Below are 16,962 nucleotides of genomic sequence, written 5' to 3'. Positions count from 1 at the left end.
TTAAACAAAGCTATAATGATTTGTAGCCCTCTTCCCCCTCAGAGATACCACACCATTAACAACATGCCATAAATTCTGGAATGCTCCATTTCTGCTTTTGAGAAGCCATAACCAAGGCAGCTGACAGTACCTGGGAGATGTTGGGCTGGAAAGTGCTATACAAGGTTCTTGTTTCCACATGTTCAGGAACCAAACCCTGGGTTCTGAGGATATGAAGGGCTAACCGCTCTTCACCCGGGCCAAGATGCTGATGCAAGATTTTGTTAGCTTCTGAAATAAAATAAATGGGAAAAAAACAGGGGCTTATGAACTAGAATTTGCATTTGAACTTAAAAAAAACCTAAAACCAGATATTTAAAACTGAGCATAGAAGTGTGTTCAACTTGGAGAAAACATCAAAGATATTTTTCTAGTATTCCATAAATAACTGGAAAGTTTTCTATTTTATCAATGTGAATTTAAGACATACATGTAAAATAAGTTAACCATGTAAAATAAGTTAACCAACTCACCAGCATCCTCCAAAGTATAGTCTTGACCCCCATAGTTAATCTTTCTGCCATTCTCAGAGAGGACAGGAGGAGCATAGCCTTTAAACCTGGCTACATTTTGCAATAACTGGGTGGGTTTTAGTTGATCACGCCAGGTATTCACACCTGAACTTTTATGAAAGCAAAAGAAACATATCCTAAAATTATTCACCATTCAGGGCATTTACACATAATGTAAAATGTATTTATTAAAGTAGCTCAGAAAGAGCAGCACTGTAACTGCCTAGATTGAGGGCTCTGGAGTTTGATACAGTGACATAATTTTGTATCAGCTCAATTGCCTTCCAAGACAGAGTGTTTTTTCTTTAGGTATCAAAATAATTCAAACTCTCAGTTGCTTTCATATTTACTTGCAACAGTAGCTCAGAAAATTTTGTTAAGTGTGAGTTCTCTGGACAGAAATAACATGCACTACTGCATTAAGAAAATGTCGAAATATTTGATGCCATGGTTTTCAGTGAAGGCTGTTCTGAAGATTTACAGCTTCACTTGGCATTTAGATGATAGAACAAGCACAACAAGTACCCTTGAGAAGACACAGCATTGTTTTTTAACCATAGAATTAAGGTTTTTTTAGAAATAGGGTACTTGGTCTTACAGATTAAAATTTTCAACAGACAAATTGACTTACATCCAGTACTGCTGAGGGATGCCACAGTGAGATCCATAACGAGAAAGGAATCTATTTTCCAGATCAATTATGGTTTCACCCACTTTTTCATCACGAGTCAATGCATCATAATCATAGACTGAAATTTTCAGGTCCTTTTCTTGAGGCAAGAAGCAGCTGAGTTCATACATTCTAAATATAAAAATTGCCCATTAAGGCTATTACTCTTTTGAGAAATGCTTCTTATTTTTAACACAAATTGAAAAAAGCCCTTACTAGTTTATTTTTGAGCAATAGCCTTTAGAAGGTATTAAAAGGATGCTTCCAGTGCTGATAAATCTAGCAACAGTTATCTTTCATGCTCCAATTTCTATATGCACTTATAAATAATTTAATTTTTACTCCTCTGGAAATTACTCCCTTCCTTTCTGCACAATATATTACTTAGATGTTTTCTGTGCATCAGCTTGAATTGGGACTGAGGAAGGAAGTCACTTTGTGTCTGTAATCAAGTATCTTTGCTGTCTATTTCTTTGCATAATCTGAACAATTGAAAACCTGTAGTGTATCATTGCAAATAATACTTTTCAAAACCTTAATAATCTTTCTAGTCCTCCTAAATTGTCAAAATCCTCCTCCAACTCTAAACCAGACTTAGAATTTCACAGTAATTATGCAGATGATGTAACTTTTCATTCCTAACAAGTATTTTTTATTCATATATTTCAGTGGTGTCATTACCCTTTGATGGAAAGACCAGTGTCCTGGGAACGCATGCTAATCTGATTACTTGTGAGATCCATCTAGTTTTCAGAGTTAAAACTTCTGTATTCCATAAGCATATTTTGTTACTCTTATATGCCTAACACAGGCTGGTTTTAAAATATATACATTGTTTTACTCTATGCAATTTACCCACATGACAAAGAAAATCTACAGATTAGCCAAACATCTGTGTTTTCCAATGATTTCAAAGGAAAACACCTTATGTGGTTTTACTCACAATTAACTGTCAGTATATAACTATGAACAGAGCACTGAATATTTCAAGTAATGGTTTACCTTAAAAAAAATAGGAAAACATTCTAAAATACAGTACATCGAAAATACAAAAAGCATGTTACCTGCCAAAGACTGGGTTGAGGGTATTAGGCACGTAATGATCTCTGTCTTCAATGACTTTTTTACTGAGAGTTATTTTTATATAAGGATCACACTATTTAAAATAAGAAAAAAGAACACTGTTAAGAACTAGTTATCAATGCTAAGTTGATTTAAAGCTCAGCAGAGCAGCTGGCTGACAGAGCAAGCGGAGAGCCTCACTAGCCCGTTGTTGTCCTGGGGCTGGAGCTGCAGGGCTCGCACGATGTAGATCCTCACGATGCACTCCTGGGGACCGCTGTCCGGCAGCTCCCGGAACTGCCGAGGCGGGGCTGGCACGCCGGGGTCGTCGGGCAAGGCATAGATCCTAAAGGAGCCCTGCAAAACAGCATAAAGGCTGCTCAAGAGAAGTGTAGAAAAGGCACTCTGCTAAGTCTGTTTTTTCTTATCTATCCTACGCATACACACTGTTTTCTATAGGAGTAGCAAAATTATAGCCTGATCTACAGTGACCTAGAAGTCTTTGTTCTATTTTAGTGGGTTTTGGATGATAACACTAAAAAGACAAGGCTATATCCTTTGCGAGTTTAAGTCAATTCAGCTGTTTTGATGTCAAAACAATTGCTCAGTTTTGCTCCAGCTAAGAATATGTAACAAATACTTTGTATTTGTTTCTCTCTCCAAAAACATCATTTAAGGTTTGGAGGTGTTTTGATTGGTTGGTTGGTTTTATCTGCATTAGCATTATTTTAATCCATAAAAGTCACAGAAACACAGAAATAGTACAAAATACCTTTTCCAAAATCATTCTAAAAATGCGCTTTTTGAAATTTGAAAGGTTATCTGGGAAGGTTCTGTCCCATGGTTTCTGGGCAAGGTTGCATTAGCAGGAATTATATTTATTTTCAATTAACATGTAGCACATCTAGTGTGAGCAATGTGTAGCTGTACTTTCCTTGAAAAAGATGAGCCTGTAGCTGAGCAGTTACCAACATCTGTTGCCTCTACTAATGTACCCATCTGTATTTAAGCTGAAATTCTTGCATGTAGATCTACTTAAATAACCACTTACATACAAAAGACTGCAGCTAGCATTTGTTTGTTGCCCATCATTTGAAATTTACCTTGAATTCCCCGACCACTGATGGATCATCACTCTCCTCAGATTTCCCTCTGTATAGTTTAAATGTATCACAGAAATCTGTTAAATTATTGAATTCAGGTACTTTTTCCAATTCACAGTCATACACCTTAAAAAAGAAAAAAGGAAAGTTTAGAAATGATCATATATATCAGCTCCACCATAATGGCACTGGAAAGTATTTTATGTTTGATGGAATATTTTATGGAACCAAAGCTTTTGGATTTACTTTTATATGAAAGTGGGAGCAAATGCAATGTTTTGGAGAACATGTGATAAAGCTTCATGTGATAAGGCTTGGTTAAAACCAGAGTTAGGTGGCATGTCATAAGCTTATCTTTACTTTCTTTGTCAGCTGTATAAGACAAGAAATGAAAGTAGTCTCACTTCAAATTTTACCCAACAAACAGTAAAAGTACTGATTCTCTGTGCTCATACTTTCTTAATGTGTATGTTTATTTAGGATCTGCCTGGTGCCCAAAGATGTCAACAGTAAAATTCCCTTTGACTGAAGGCAAGATTAAATTATTAACACATCTCTTAATAAGTGTATGTAAGTAGAAGAGAAGCCAAGATATCTTAAAACCTTCATTTAATCATATGAATTAGGAATGAACCTTTATAGAAAATGTGTAGTTAATGCTTGAAGAGCATTTAAAAAATAAAAAGGGACAGTTTTGACCAGGTCGTGGGCCTATAAACTCTGAAATATGTTATTTTATCCTGAGCATTACCTTTAAAGTGTCATATCCTTTTTTAATGTACTGTCCACATTTTTCATATTCTCCTATTGAAGCATAAAATTTGCTCCACCAATCAACAATTTCTTCCTCCTTAAAAGAAAACAAAATAAAAAGCTTTTATTGGGAGATAAAGCCTCTCTTCTATCATACTGTACAGCAGAAATAATGAACAATTAAGCATAGTAGCAAATAATAGCCTCTAAAACTCATTATCAGTTAGTTAATATAAAGACTTATCTGAAAGAAAATTAGAATATAATTAAGGCAGTTGCAGATCTACCTCATTGTTAACCAAATGCATTTGAAAAGTAGTTGAGTCTTGCCCCTTAAAAACAGTACTTCAATAAGCCTCATGTCACCTAGATACTAGCAATCTATACATTCTACTAATACAGTATTTCTGTGGGTTTTTTCTATTTTTATTTATTTAAGTCTGATAGTCACTGTTTAAGAAAGTGCTATTTTCTGTATTCACATGGTTTGCATAATAGAATTATTTGCCCCTGAAAACAAACTTCCAGTGGTAATAAATAAGATTCATTGTGAATGAACAGAATGAATAGTATTCATCCCCTGTGTATATCTGATTATTTTTAAGATTGTTTGGACTTACAGAGAATCTTAAAGTATTATGTAGATCATTAATGGTGAGTGTTTGTTGGGGTTTTTTAATGTATTGGGCTTCCTATTTCAGTCTTGCATACTCTTCCTAAATCTACCATGTAACAAGCTCGCTGTAAGTTTCCTATCAAACACTTTGAGAGATTACTGCTCTCATCCGCATGCTTAAAATGCTAATTTGTAGGCATTATTGATATACTGGTTTTCAATTGGAGAAAGCAATGTGTAGATTATTTTGAAGTAGTATACATTACCTTTTCTGTGAGCTGCTCATGAGGATCAAGTCATAAAAAAAAGAGCAAAGGAAAGGCAATGGTAAGGATATGATTTGTAGAATTTTATACAGTTAAATAGGCTTTAAATGTTTAGGAGTTTGTATACAGTAAGTGTGCAAAGGAGGTTACAAACATTAATAATTTCAAAATGCTTTTGAAGAATACTCAGACACCATGTGTTTAACTCGATTTTTTTGGTGCTGTCAGAAGAGCAGAATGTTCTAGATATTGAATTGGAGCATGCACATTCATATACACATACATTTTAGAAAGCAGGTTTTCAGGACTGTAAGACATTATTACCCTGTGCTTTGTTCTTCACATAACCAAGAAAAAAAAGGCAAAAATATTGTGTCTATAGATTTATCCATATAAGTGTGAAAACAATATGCACAATCCAAAATGCTTCACCTGTTAAATCACAGATACCATAACTATGACCCGTTAGTCCATTAAGAGCAAGCATCATGCATCCCATCTGGAAGCCATGATTAGCAATGTCATTTCTGCTACTTTTCATACATTGTACCTCATGTTTTCATTTAAAAGCATTAACAATGGATTTTTGTGCAAAGCAGAAGAAATGCAAAAAATTTTATGAATACAAGCCAAATGCATCAATAGGTCAGGACATCACTCTGGTATATCATTCTCATTTACTCCCATTTCTGTTCTCTTCAGTAAATATTTCCCTGGGATGTTCAGGTCTATTATATTTTACTAGTCTTGTTTACCTTCAAATTATGAATGTAGCATATTCTTATCAAATTAGCATGGGACTGTCATTTTCTAAAGCCAGTTGGAGTGAATTTTTTTTTTGGTGGAAACAACATAATTTGTGACTTGCAAAACTTACTGGCAGAATTCATGAGGTAATTTTGAATAGTTTGCTACATTTCAATTTCACTTTGTTTAAATACTGGTTTGTAATGTTGACAATGCAAAGGTTAGCTTGTATAATTACTCAGTCATAATTCAAAGAGCAAATTTGAAACCTTTTCACAAAATATACTTTGTAGAACTCTGAATCTTTCATCAAAGCATAATGTTGGAAGAGTTTCAGTCAGGAGTTATGGTTTGGGTTTGGTTTTTTTTTCCCTTGATATACCACCAAACGTCTCTTCAAATAATGCACTTGGTAGTTTTGGGAAGAAGTAATTAAGGAGAAAAAGAAATCAAAACTTTAAGATCGTCTTTAAAAATTCCCAGAGCAAATAATAGTCTTCAATATTCAGATATTATTATAACTAAAATTTGTAATCAGGATGTAGTTACAGAATGCCAAAATACAGAATAAAATGCCATATGATAGATTAGAGATTTTGGAGTGAAATACTCACATGGTAAAAATAATGTAATGTTACTGTCCTTTTTTAAATGTACCTTGTAACTTTACTGCACATTGTTATACATGAAGTTGTCAAGACATTAACATTTAACTATTATCTTTTTGAAAAATCTGGAATTATGGAAAAAAATCTAAGAGATTCAGTGGATCCCTAGAAAAGTCAGAGTCAGAATTTTTTTAATTGGGTTTTTATTTTCCAGGAAGAAGACTTCTAAACAAAGTTTAAATATTAATAGCATAGTGAAATAATTCCTGTTTTTTTTTTTTTTTTTTTTGCTTTTATCACACACATTCTATGTAAGTTGACACACAAAAGAAGTTTTAGTAGTTCATACATATTGTATATGCCTAGTAAGATTTTCTGAACAAGGGTACCTTAATATAACTAATCCTCCAGGACTTGTGAGCATCATCTCCTCCAAAATCTCTCTCTGGCAGAGCTGCCCAGAGAAGTAGCCCCTCAAGGCCCCAGAGGTTAACAGTGCTCCCCATCCAGCCCATCCTGGTCACCTGCATGCATCACTCTGGTACATACATGCACTGCAGTTGGAGAAGCCATTTTGCTGAGTGCTGTTGACATACTGCTTAAACACTGGAAATCGGAATGTAATTGATGAAATTTTGGCATTTTGTGTCCTCAGGGTGTTGTCTGCATAGAACTTACACTTTCCACAGTTTTACTTATATCAGTTTGGATTGTTCTGACTTTTCATTTCTCTAATATGGATGCTTTCACTGTATATAATGTTGTATTTGGCTTGGATGATGTCAAACTAAAAGAAATTGTTTATCTGCTTATGTAGCATTTAAAATGCTCCCTTTTTAGTAGAAATAAATTACACAACTATAATAAATTTTACTGGTGACTTTGAAGGGCTAAATCTTCTTTATTTTCTAAATATTTTTGCTTATAATTTTTTAATAAAATAATAATAAATCCTACTTATATTAGAGGAGAAAACCTATTTTAGATAAAGGTTAGAGACTGTTGTAAATTAAATATTAATGACAATTTACATGTATGATGACAGTAATCACAAGATCATGGTCTATCTATCTACTTAAATTAGAGTCTGAATATGATGACAATAAGAAAAAGAGATGAAAGAAGAACGAGACAATCATTAAAATACTCAAATAGCAGTAAGAGTCCAAAAGCTTAAATTAAGTATTATTTACTTTGGAACTGCTGTAACAACGTAAAATATTCTGCATTTTCAAAAGTCAAAATTGTGGATTAAGAGCTATCAAAATTGCTATATATTAAAGAGCATCATTTCTCTGCTTCCTTTAATGTAACAGGCCACCAGAAATCTATGAAAACATCTTCTAGGCAAGGGAAATATTTTACAGTTCTAAAAGAGTTAATATTTTTTGCCTTAAAAATGTACTGCTTGGATTCTGTCTTCAGTCACATTTCAATTCAAGAGTAGAACTTTGTAAGTAGAATTATTTTTTACCTGGAAAGTAAAACTGTATTGTGGTGGTCCCGAAAGAATCAGAGCAGTAAAGAGACAAGGCACAACAGAAGAGAAGGAAAAGAAGTGTTAGTGCAGAAAAAAAATTGTTTCAATGTTATTGGGTTTGGATGGCTTCAAGGTAAGAGAGGCCAAGCTGTGACTGTGATAAAATGAAGGGCTGAAGGACCAGAGCATATCCCTATTTCTAACTGCTTTATCTAGAACTGCTCAGTCTGTGCAAAATCAGGCTGCCCTACCCACCATCAGTGGGAATGGGCTGATGGTCTATCACATACTTTCAGTAGCTATTGAACAAGTGAATTCATTCTTAAGCTACTGGTGAATTTGACCAAAGACAAAATGCTATAGTTTGGTGTTCACAATATGAAACCAAAGGCTGAAATTATGACCAAATTTCCTTCTCTTTCCTGTCACCAAGTAACTTTCTCCCATCTGGCTTTCCAGAGGGTTGCATATGTTTCTGACAATTTTGCTGTCTAGATAGTTCCTCAGAAATCAGAGATCTTAAGAACAAAGTTAAGCATCAAATTTCAAAGATTACCTGAGCTGTTAGCAGTGGCTGTGTGTCTTCCATATCAATTACTGTATCCTGGAGAGGTGCAGCAGAGAGCAGACTAACTGTAAGCCAAAGGTTTTATTAAGGCAATATGGTGTAGGAAAAATATCTTACTAAACAGTTTCATCAGATTTAAATCCAGACAGTTACAGAAGATGTAAAATAATTCACTGGCTATATGTTTAATCCTCTAAAGAAAGCAATTAATTGCCACTTTTTGCTAAAACAGACAAAATACTTCTGTGCAGGATATGGAAACATTTCTCAAATATATAGAACTAAAATTAAAGGTAAGAGTAATACTTGAAAAAATGTAGAGGAAATGTCACCATTTTATTCAGACCATATTTACTGGAATACTGGATCATTTCTTTGGCACTAGTGCTGAGGTGATCTGCAGGTAGTTAGCTTCCAAGTTGATACTAAAGAGGAACTTCAGAGAATGAGCACAAGTCCAAGAGTGGACTCGCCTTTGCATTATGCCCTCTTATGCTTCACAGAATGTAACGCTAATACTCTCTGTTAGATGTTTTTCCTTTCAGATAATAGTATTTCCACCTAAGTACACAACACGAGATGGCTACTCTTCAGAGTAAACAGGCAGGTAATTCTAGCATCTCACAAGAAGGTAGGACTTTTCATTTTCCAGCTTTCTACCTTTCAGCTGTGGTGCAATGTCCTGTTTGGTGGTGTAGGGGTCACAGCGAAAGCTTTCCAGTAAATCAATAGTACATTGTCCCACGATGGGCTTCCTTCCAAATGGTCTGTGGTCTACTACTTTAATAACAAGGGATGGACTGTATAACTCCTCTTTTGGTAACAGCTAAAAATAGAAAGTTAGAGGTTTTTTTACAATGCAAACAGAAGGAAAAAAAAAAGAATAAAGATTTCCCCCCTAAATTAGAGCTGTTACTTCATTTATTTAATATTGAACTACTATGTTCTATGGCTGTATGGTGAATGAAAACTTCACATCTTATCAGCTAATAAAAGTCAGTAAGAATAATTGCCCCAAATCTTGAATTTTCTTGACTCTTGCACATCACCCATCCTAGCAATAGGAAAGTAGCCAAACACCTGTAAGTAAATTGATGCCCTTTCAAATAAAAAAAATACACTGCACTGGATTGTGCATATAAAATCATGCAACCTACCAGTGACTGTACAAACATGTTTACATGATTTTTATTACAGTTTTCAGACTCATTAATTTCTTATGGTAAATCAAAAAAGGATGTGTGAGTCTTTCTACTCAGAACAAATCCTTGACATTTAAAACTATGGAGGAACTTATTTTGCTATAGATAAAGTGGCATGTAGGTTTTTGTAACGTACAACTTTCATGAAGAGAACAGAAGATGGAAAATTCGGGGTCTTTTTGAGGTTTTTGATCACCACAGATTCCACCATTTGACCCCCACATTCCACAATTAGACTTGGAGACATAACAGGTGCCAGTTGGTAGTTTTTCATGTTTCGCAACCCCCAGGCCAGAATCTGTAAAAAAAAAATCCAATATGAACAAAAGTGGGAAGGGATGTCAATATGTTTAATATAATAGTCAAAAAGTAGGAAAGAAGAAATGCCATCTTTTCAATAATGATACATCCCAGGCAAGCGGCCCAAGGGCGAACACCTCAGCCCTCTGGAGGCTGGGGTGCCCTAGGCCAGACAGCCGCACAGCCGAGACCCCTAGCAAGCTCAGTGATTTCAGCTCTTAGTGAAAGTCAGCTCTTTTGTGATTTCAGCTCTTAGCTTGCTGTAGGGGCTGCGGCTGGCCATGGCTCCTGGAAGGCAGACGAAATGAGAGAGGAGAAGGCAGCCAAGAGCGTTCCACGATGGTTTATACTGAGGGTCTCGCGAAGGGTCTTGAAGCTGCTCTTCTGAGGAAAATGGGCCCAGACGGCCTCTTTTATAGGGTTAGGTGGGATTGAAAACTGACCAGTTGTAAGGGTTAGGGAAACTAGCCTATGGGGTCACACAGAGATAAGGAGGACCAGAGTGAGGACTCCTGGTACAATTCTATGACTCAGCAAATACCTGTCTCTAAACATCCCTCCACGGAGCCGTAGCAGGCCCTGCATCTGCTACAACACATGTCTGGCAAAATATTTCAAGGTTCTAGTTTTAGGAAAATTAACGAAAACAATGACAGTCACAAACACAGAAGAGAGTATTTCTCACTATGAATAGTTTTTGTTTTCTGTAAGTAAATTCAAAAACTTTCTGTCTAGAGGATGAGAAGACTGCACTTGTATTCAGTTAGCTGAAGAGTAACCATACCTCGACAGCAGTGAGCTGAACTACTGGTCTGATTCCTTGAGGAACCATGTAAAGCTTTGGTGCCCTTTGTGATGGAAGAATTGGAAGGTTGGTACCACCCTGTTAAGACACAAACATGAGTATTAGTTTCTCTCATCTTAGATGAAATACCCTGCAACTACTAAGACAGTTCTTCCCATAATGTCACCGTGCAAGAATATATGCTGTATCTTATTATATTACACATACATATGAAAAAAGAAATATATACCTTGTCTCTCAAAATAAGTTCTGCAGCAAAAAGAATGTCTCCACAAGCTTTGCCATTATTTGTTACAGGATACCAGAGCAGTTTTGGTGTGATGTCGTCTTCTGGGGTTAACTTGACCATGGGGGAACAAACGCTTCTTCCAAGGAATTCATCTTTACCCTGCCACCAAAAATAGCAAAAATAACCATTAATGTACTGACAACTAATATAAATAAATAAAAAAGCAATCAGGGTAAAAAGATTTCACCTACCACTTGGTCACTGTCAAAAAGTTCAATAACAACCTTAGGTGGGTTTTGGGCTATTGACTGTGGGTCCCCATAGATCTCAATTTCATTAAATATGAGAGTTTGGTCCCATGTAGGATTTAGAGTTGAATGAATGATCTCAGTTGTTTTGCTTTGATGGAGGAAAGAAACATGAGCATATGGATCTGAAATATCATACAGAAATTGAAAGCATAGGGTTACAGACAAACAAAACCACATGAAGCCATAAGGCACACAAGCACATTTTTTATCAAATATAATGTTATTTTTCTACTTTTGTTACCAAGCGATTCTATGTAAAACAAAAATGAACACATATCCATAATTTATATTTAATAGAGAAATTTCCATTTGATTAATAAATCACTTCCTTTATGCAAGGCTTGATTAATAAAGTAATAAATGAAAATGATAAAATATCTTGCAAAGTAGAAAGAGAACCAGAAAACTAAAATGGAACACTGCTTATACTAATCTTGTCTTAAATCTTGTCCACAGAAACTCTTTTTTGTTCTCTCCACTGATATACAACTATACTGCCTCATAAATAATATAAAGAAATAATTCAAGGTCTGACTAGTTGCCAAACAACAAATTGTCCCAGGCTGTATTGCTCAGATCATGGTTAGGTTTCAAACATGCTCCTTTACAGCAAACTCTTTTTGTGAAACAGCTGAATGATTCAAGTGGTCTAGGCCCAGTATTTGCAGGCTTTTAAATCATCAAGAGCTCTGTGGAAGGTATCTGATGATGGTCATTAATATTTCCTGTACAAATTGAAATCACTAAAGACTAAAGGCAATTTTAAAGGTTATCTTTAGGTCAGTTTCAATAGATTCTGACAAGGTACATAATCAGAGTGTTACAAAATTTGGCTAATTCTTCAAACTAATTTTAGAGGAAAATAAAATATAGATGAGCTAGTTTATGTATGATGGCATCTGAGGTGCCTGTCCTGAATGATTCAAATGCAATTTGGAGGCATTTGTAACTGTTTCTTTGCATTGGTTTTAAGTACTGCATATTGAAATAAGACCAAATTCACACAGGCAGCTGTACAAAACCCTCCTCATTTTAGAAAATATCACTAAAACTTGTAAAGCACTGTATCTTCTGTAACAGAGGCATTACAATTACTCAATTATGGGGGAAAAAGAAGGATGCAAATGGAGGGTAATGGAGAAAGAAAATTCATTTCAGCTTTGTCTTTTGCTGAATGTCCTTAAAGGAAGTGTAAAGTCATATTCTTACAGAATCTAAATTCAATTTGCTCTGTGGCTTTCCAGTGAAATTTTGATTTGAATTAGCAAAACTTGAAAACTGGGTATTAGCCTGACTACAAAGATGCCAGATGGACACAGCACTGTTGGAAATCCTAAGAGTTGGAAAGGAACCTGTATAAACAAATAAAAGACATGCTTATCAGTAAGGCACAGAGAAGCTTTCTGCAACTTCATTTCCATAATGAATTAATATAAAACACTGAACACTGAGAGGCAGTTGGTGCCATAACTAATGAAGAAACCATCCAGCTTTCTTCATCCTTGCTTTTGTGCAAGCCTCCTGCAGGACAAAACTGCATGTAGGCTTTGGTTATAAAGAGAATCCATGGCAAAAGGAAGGGCCTGGTCATGGAAAATTCAGACCTCATCTGAAATCCAATTCCCTCCCTGAGAGTTCACTGGCATCAACTGGTACAGGACATACAGAGCACTTTGTTTGCAGCAGCCTCGGGGCAGCAGTAACCAAATTCAGATCATACATAATAAAGTTGAGACTTTCTTTATGGCATAGTTCCAGTAGCTGGGACCTACACACAGACCTTAAGGAGTTAAGATATTCTACAGCCAAATAAATCAAGCTACAAGTTCAGGGCAAATATGAGTTTTCTGTACTTTTAGAAGGATTTTTTTCATACCTGAAAAACTGTCTTTGTCTAAAGCCATGAGATTTCTTGCCTGGTAGATGTAACAACGAAGGTGGTAAGTATATACTCCTGTATAAAAGAAATAAAACCAGTTCAACTGCATTATACAGGCTTCTTTTATGAGATGAAGATAGTTTGTACAAATGCCTTACACATTTTAACATAAGCACTGTAGCAACATTTTTGCTTTCCATGTGATGAGTGTATTAATACCAATGAACTAGCACCTGAGAACATTTGTTCCAACACAAAGCAGAAATGGAAAAAAAAAACCACTAATGCTATCTGGGCTTTTTTTCACCACACAAATCATCTAAAAAATTCTTCTATTCAAAAATTGCTGTTTGAAACAGTGTGATAATCTAGCTCACCCAAAGAGAATCAAGAACTGGGCACTCCTTTGCCTAATTTAAGTATTCACTACAGTACTTCCAAGGTCCTGGGTCTTTCACATTTTTAGCTCTTAGCCTAGAAAGTTATTCCAGTTGCAACTCTGTCTCTTTGGTTAAAAGATTTTAAAAAATAAGCTACTAAATCTTAGGTGGAATAGCTTAAAAAGAAGATGTGAGTGGCCCCAACCCAGGACTGTGTGTGGGTAAGTTACTACAGCTTTTCTTTAAAAGATGTCAGGTGTAACCCTTTCAGTCCTTGAAAAATTCTGAGCCACTATATATCCTCATTGGGCTGAAACCTCTGACCTCTGGCAAGAAAAAGTGCCATTCTTCTTGAGCTATGGTCATTATTAAAACAATATTCCCTAGGTTCTGAAATATTTAAGATTTAGACACCCATTCTTAGCAGGCTGATCAAGTTCTGCAGAGTTCAAATAAAGACAACTGTTCCAGTCAGAGCTCCTCAAAAAGGATGTTAAGTCCCAGAATTGACCTCTGTTCCTGTTAACTAGCACTGGTGGCTCCCATCTCAACATCCCTGCTTTTGTGATTCACATTACAGTGATCACAAAGAATTTCAAACCCATCCAGGTTGGCAAAGTTACAGTTTTGTTCACTTTGCAAACTCAACTACATGGTATTGCTTCCTCTGGGCCAGGCATTGTCTGATCCTGCACTGAGCTGGTTAAGTGACCTGAACCAACAAAAAAGTTAAATTTAGCATTAAAATTCCTGTCCCATGCAGGTTTTTAAAATATCTGTGTGACAGCAGACTGAAATATTGAAATGACTAACTGTAATTTTTCTTTAATAATTTAAATAGGATCAGTCAAGGGTCTGATAGTAATTCTAGAGAAGGCATATAAAGCTAGATGTAAACCACAAAGATTTATGATTCTGTTTGAGACCAAAATGAAACAGACAACATCTTTGAGAAAGGAATTGTTAAAGAACCTACTGTCAAAATAGCAGGAAACCATTGGTGTATTGGCACCAAACACTGTTGTAGCTGACTCCTTGGCTTTGTCTGAACTCTTTCCTTCTCCATCATCAGCACTATTGTCTGCTCCCTGAAATTACACACAGAGGAAAGTTATTGAGTATTTACAAACATGGAAGGAATTTGATAGAAATGGACTATGTGAGGGAATTTATGGGCTTCCATTTCCCTTCCAGCACAAGGAGAAATTTACTTCTGTGAGTAAATGTACTTTACAAGATGTTTACTCATGTCCAGAGGTCATTTCCTGTTGCCAATTGCAGCTCTGCAGAAATCATATGCAGTCATTTCATCTTACTTCCAGAATGTTTTATTTCTGGATATGTACTAGCTACCCATCAGCTCATAGTGGAGGAAAGCTCCCAGGTCTTCTGCACTGTTGTGTGGCAGAGAACTGCTCCAAGGCTTTATCCCAGCACTAGCCCAGGAACTATAGCTGTAAGCAAAACTGAAATAGGAATTATTACTTGGAGCAACCAAATTAACTGGAGAAAGAAAATGCTGTCCGTGAATCCTTGGTCAACATTTGATGCAAAAAAGAGAAACAAACCAAGAAAAAAATGCAAAGTTTTGTTAATGCTATACACTCAGGATTATTACATACTTTATAAAAACAAAGGAGCCTTCTCACATTATTTGCTACAGTTTGTATTTTGGTAAATAGAGGTTATTTGTGAAGCTGTGTTAGCCTCAGCACCTGAGGATTAACCGCATTCTGCTCCTCTGTGTCATATGAAATTCTAGTTCTCCAACACACTATTTTCTTTTCTTGTGGGTTTTTTTTTTGTTATCCTTTCTTATGTTTGACTGTTTATACAAGCAAATATTCATCGGGGCAGCTTTTTCCAAGCCTGTTATCTTTTGTGCCGATGTTAATACATCTAAATTGCATGCATGAAAAGCTTGAGCTATCTTTTCACTTTACTTACAGGAGGTTTATCTAGTAATTTGGCCTTTTGAGCTAAATCTCACATAATGCAAAAATAAAAAGAATTTTAAAAATAAAGTAATAAGTAGGATTAAAACAGTAAAACATAAATTATATAGAATGTGATATATAATATTGCATATGTCATAAAAATATAAAAAAATAGTAATAATACAAGAATCTCTACCCCAACTTTAATGATCCCTTTCTGACTAAATAATTTAAACAATATACACTGTTTTAACTTCCCAGTTATACACTAGTTTAACTATTCAGGGGCTAAAATGTCCAATATATTTGTTTATTTACTGCAAAGTAACAGGTTGACCTTTGAAAGATGTGTTTGACACTCTGTCTCTTACCAAAGCACCTTCAAGTTTAAAGATAGCTGCAGCACCATGTGTCTCTGAGGGAGCCATTTTCCGTCTCCATCGTCTTCGACGGAAAGTATCAGAACTGCGCTGCTCCCAGTGAAATTTCCAGCCAATCAAGGAAGCATATTCCCATCCTTCTTGGTCTTCATAGGATGACCTTCCCTTGAAGATATAAATTCTTGTTATCCACAGTGTAGTGCAACTGTAGTGAAAAAAAGCAGTGCTTCCTCTGGCAGGCTAAAAACCCCCTCATAAACCAAGGCTGGAATCATCAGAGTACAAAAAGATAAAGAAAGGGAATATAACGAAAATGTAACAGGTTGTTCTGGATTTTTTTTCTTGGCATTACATTTTTTCTTCACTTAGGTAATGAGTAATCTCTTGCAGGTTTTAAAGAACACAAACCAAACCCCTCACACTGTTACAGTGTACCAGTCCCTGCCTGGATCTCTCTTCCTTACCCTTCCTGCTGGCATTCCCTCAGACTGCTCCCTCCTACGTTTCCGCACCAGCCTTCGCCGTCGATGTGTGTGGTACATCTTCTCTGCAGCAACCCATGACTTGGGTTTAGTGTCTGGAGGAATAGTAATTCCATATTCCCACCCTAAAACAGATTGGATCAGTTAGTATATTTTCAGAAATACAAGTGAGATACAAAGAAGAAAAGCACTGAAATACCTACAGAGGATGAAGCTTTATCACACAAGAATATTCAGCACTTTAGACCCTTACAGCCCAGAAGCCAGGGGGCCACTGATGACATTTTATAATGATGCTGTGTTGTAATATATGTGACAATAAAAATCTCAGCATTAAAGCAGATACAATAAGTTTCAAGTTCTTTTCTTTGCATTTTTATTTTCTCAGATGTTGATATCACATTTTCATATTCACTGCAGGAAAATCTAACCCTTAATTTTAAATAAGAGTGAAATGTTCTGTGCACTCTTGTGACTCCAACAGCTTTTCATTTAGAGGAACACCAACTACTCTGATCATAAAACTTTAAGAACTGTATTTTTGGTTATGTTACTGTATTTTTGGTCTATGTATAATTCAATTGCCAAGCATTCAAGACTCAGAATTTAATTTAAATTCATCTCACTAAAAAC

The 16,962-nt window shown here is 35.7% G+C and overlaps 1 protein-coding gene across 3 annotated transcripts in view; it reads right to left on the bottom strand.

Annotated features, from left to right (window-relative positions):
• Positions 1–16,962, bottom strand: part of MYOF (myoferlin) — a 63,276-nt gene that overhangs the window by 5,914 nt on the left and 40,400 nt on the right. For 2 of the 3 annotated variants that reach the window (XM_009087288.4, XM_030241096.2), the window contains 18 exons: positions 16,312–16,454; positions 15,839–16,012; positions 14,507–14,618; positions 13,148–13,225; positions 11,212–11,393; positions 10,961–11,119; positions 10,711–10,809; positions 9,763–9,924; positions 9,085–9,250; positions 8,413–8,489; positions 5,022–5,033; positions 4,138–4,236; positions 3,387–3,512; positions 2,485–2,640; positions 2,286–2,377; positions 1,183–1,353; positions 513–661; positions 131–270 (listed from right to left, as the gene is read on the bottom strand). In XM_009087288.4, coding sequence (XP_009085536.1) covers positions 131–270; positions 513–661; positions 1,183–1,353; positions 2,286–2,377; positions 2,485–2,640; positions 3,387–3,512; positions 4,138–4,236; positions 5,022–5,033; positions 8,413–8,489; positions 9,085–9,250; positions 9,763–9,924; positions 10,711–10,809; positions 10,961–11,119; positions 11,212–11,393; positions 13,148–13,225; positions 14,507–14,618; positions 15,839–16,012; positions 16,312–16,454 — 2,297 coding nt within the window. Of the gene's footprint in view, positions 1–130; positions 271–512; positions 662–1,182; positions 1,354–2,285; positions 2,378–2,484; positions 2,641–3,386; positions 3,513–4,137; positions 4,237–5,021; positions 5,034–8,412; positions 8,490–9,084; positions 9,251–9,762; positions 9,925–10,710; positions 10,810–10,960; positions 11,120–11,211; positions 11,394–13,147; positions 13,226–14,506; positions 14,619–15,838; positions 16,013–16,311; positions 16,455–16,962 lie in introns of those variants that run through there. The other variant, XR_007777860.1, reaches the window with a different exon arrangement.

The sequence above is a fragment of the Serinus canaria genome, chromosome 6 (genome assembly GCF_022539315.1).
Source record: "Serinus canaria isolate serCan28SL12 chromosome 6, serCan2020, whole genome shotgun sequence".
Classification (NCBI taxonomy): Eukaryota; Metazoa; Chordata; class Aves; order Passeriformes; family Fringillidae; genus Serinus; species Serinus canaria.
This window is presented reverse-complemented; position numbering and strand designations above follow the sequence as displayed.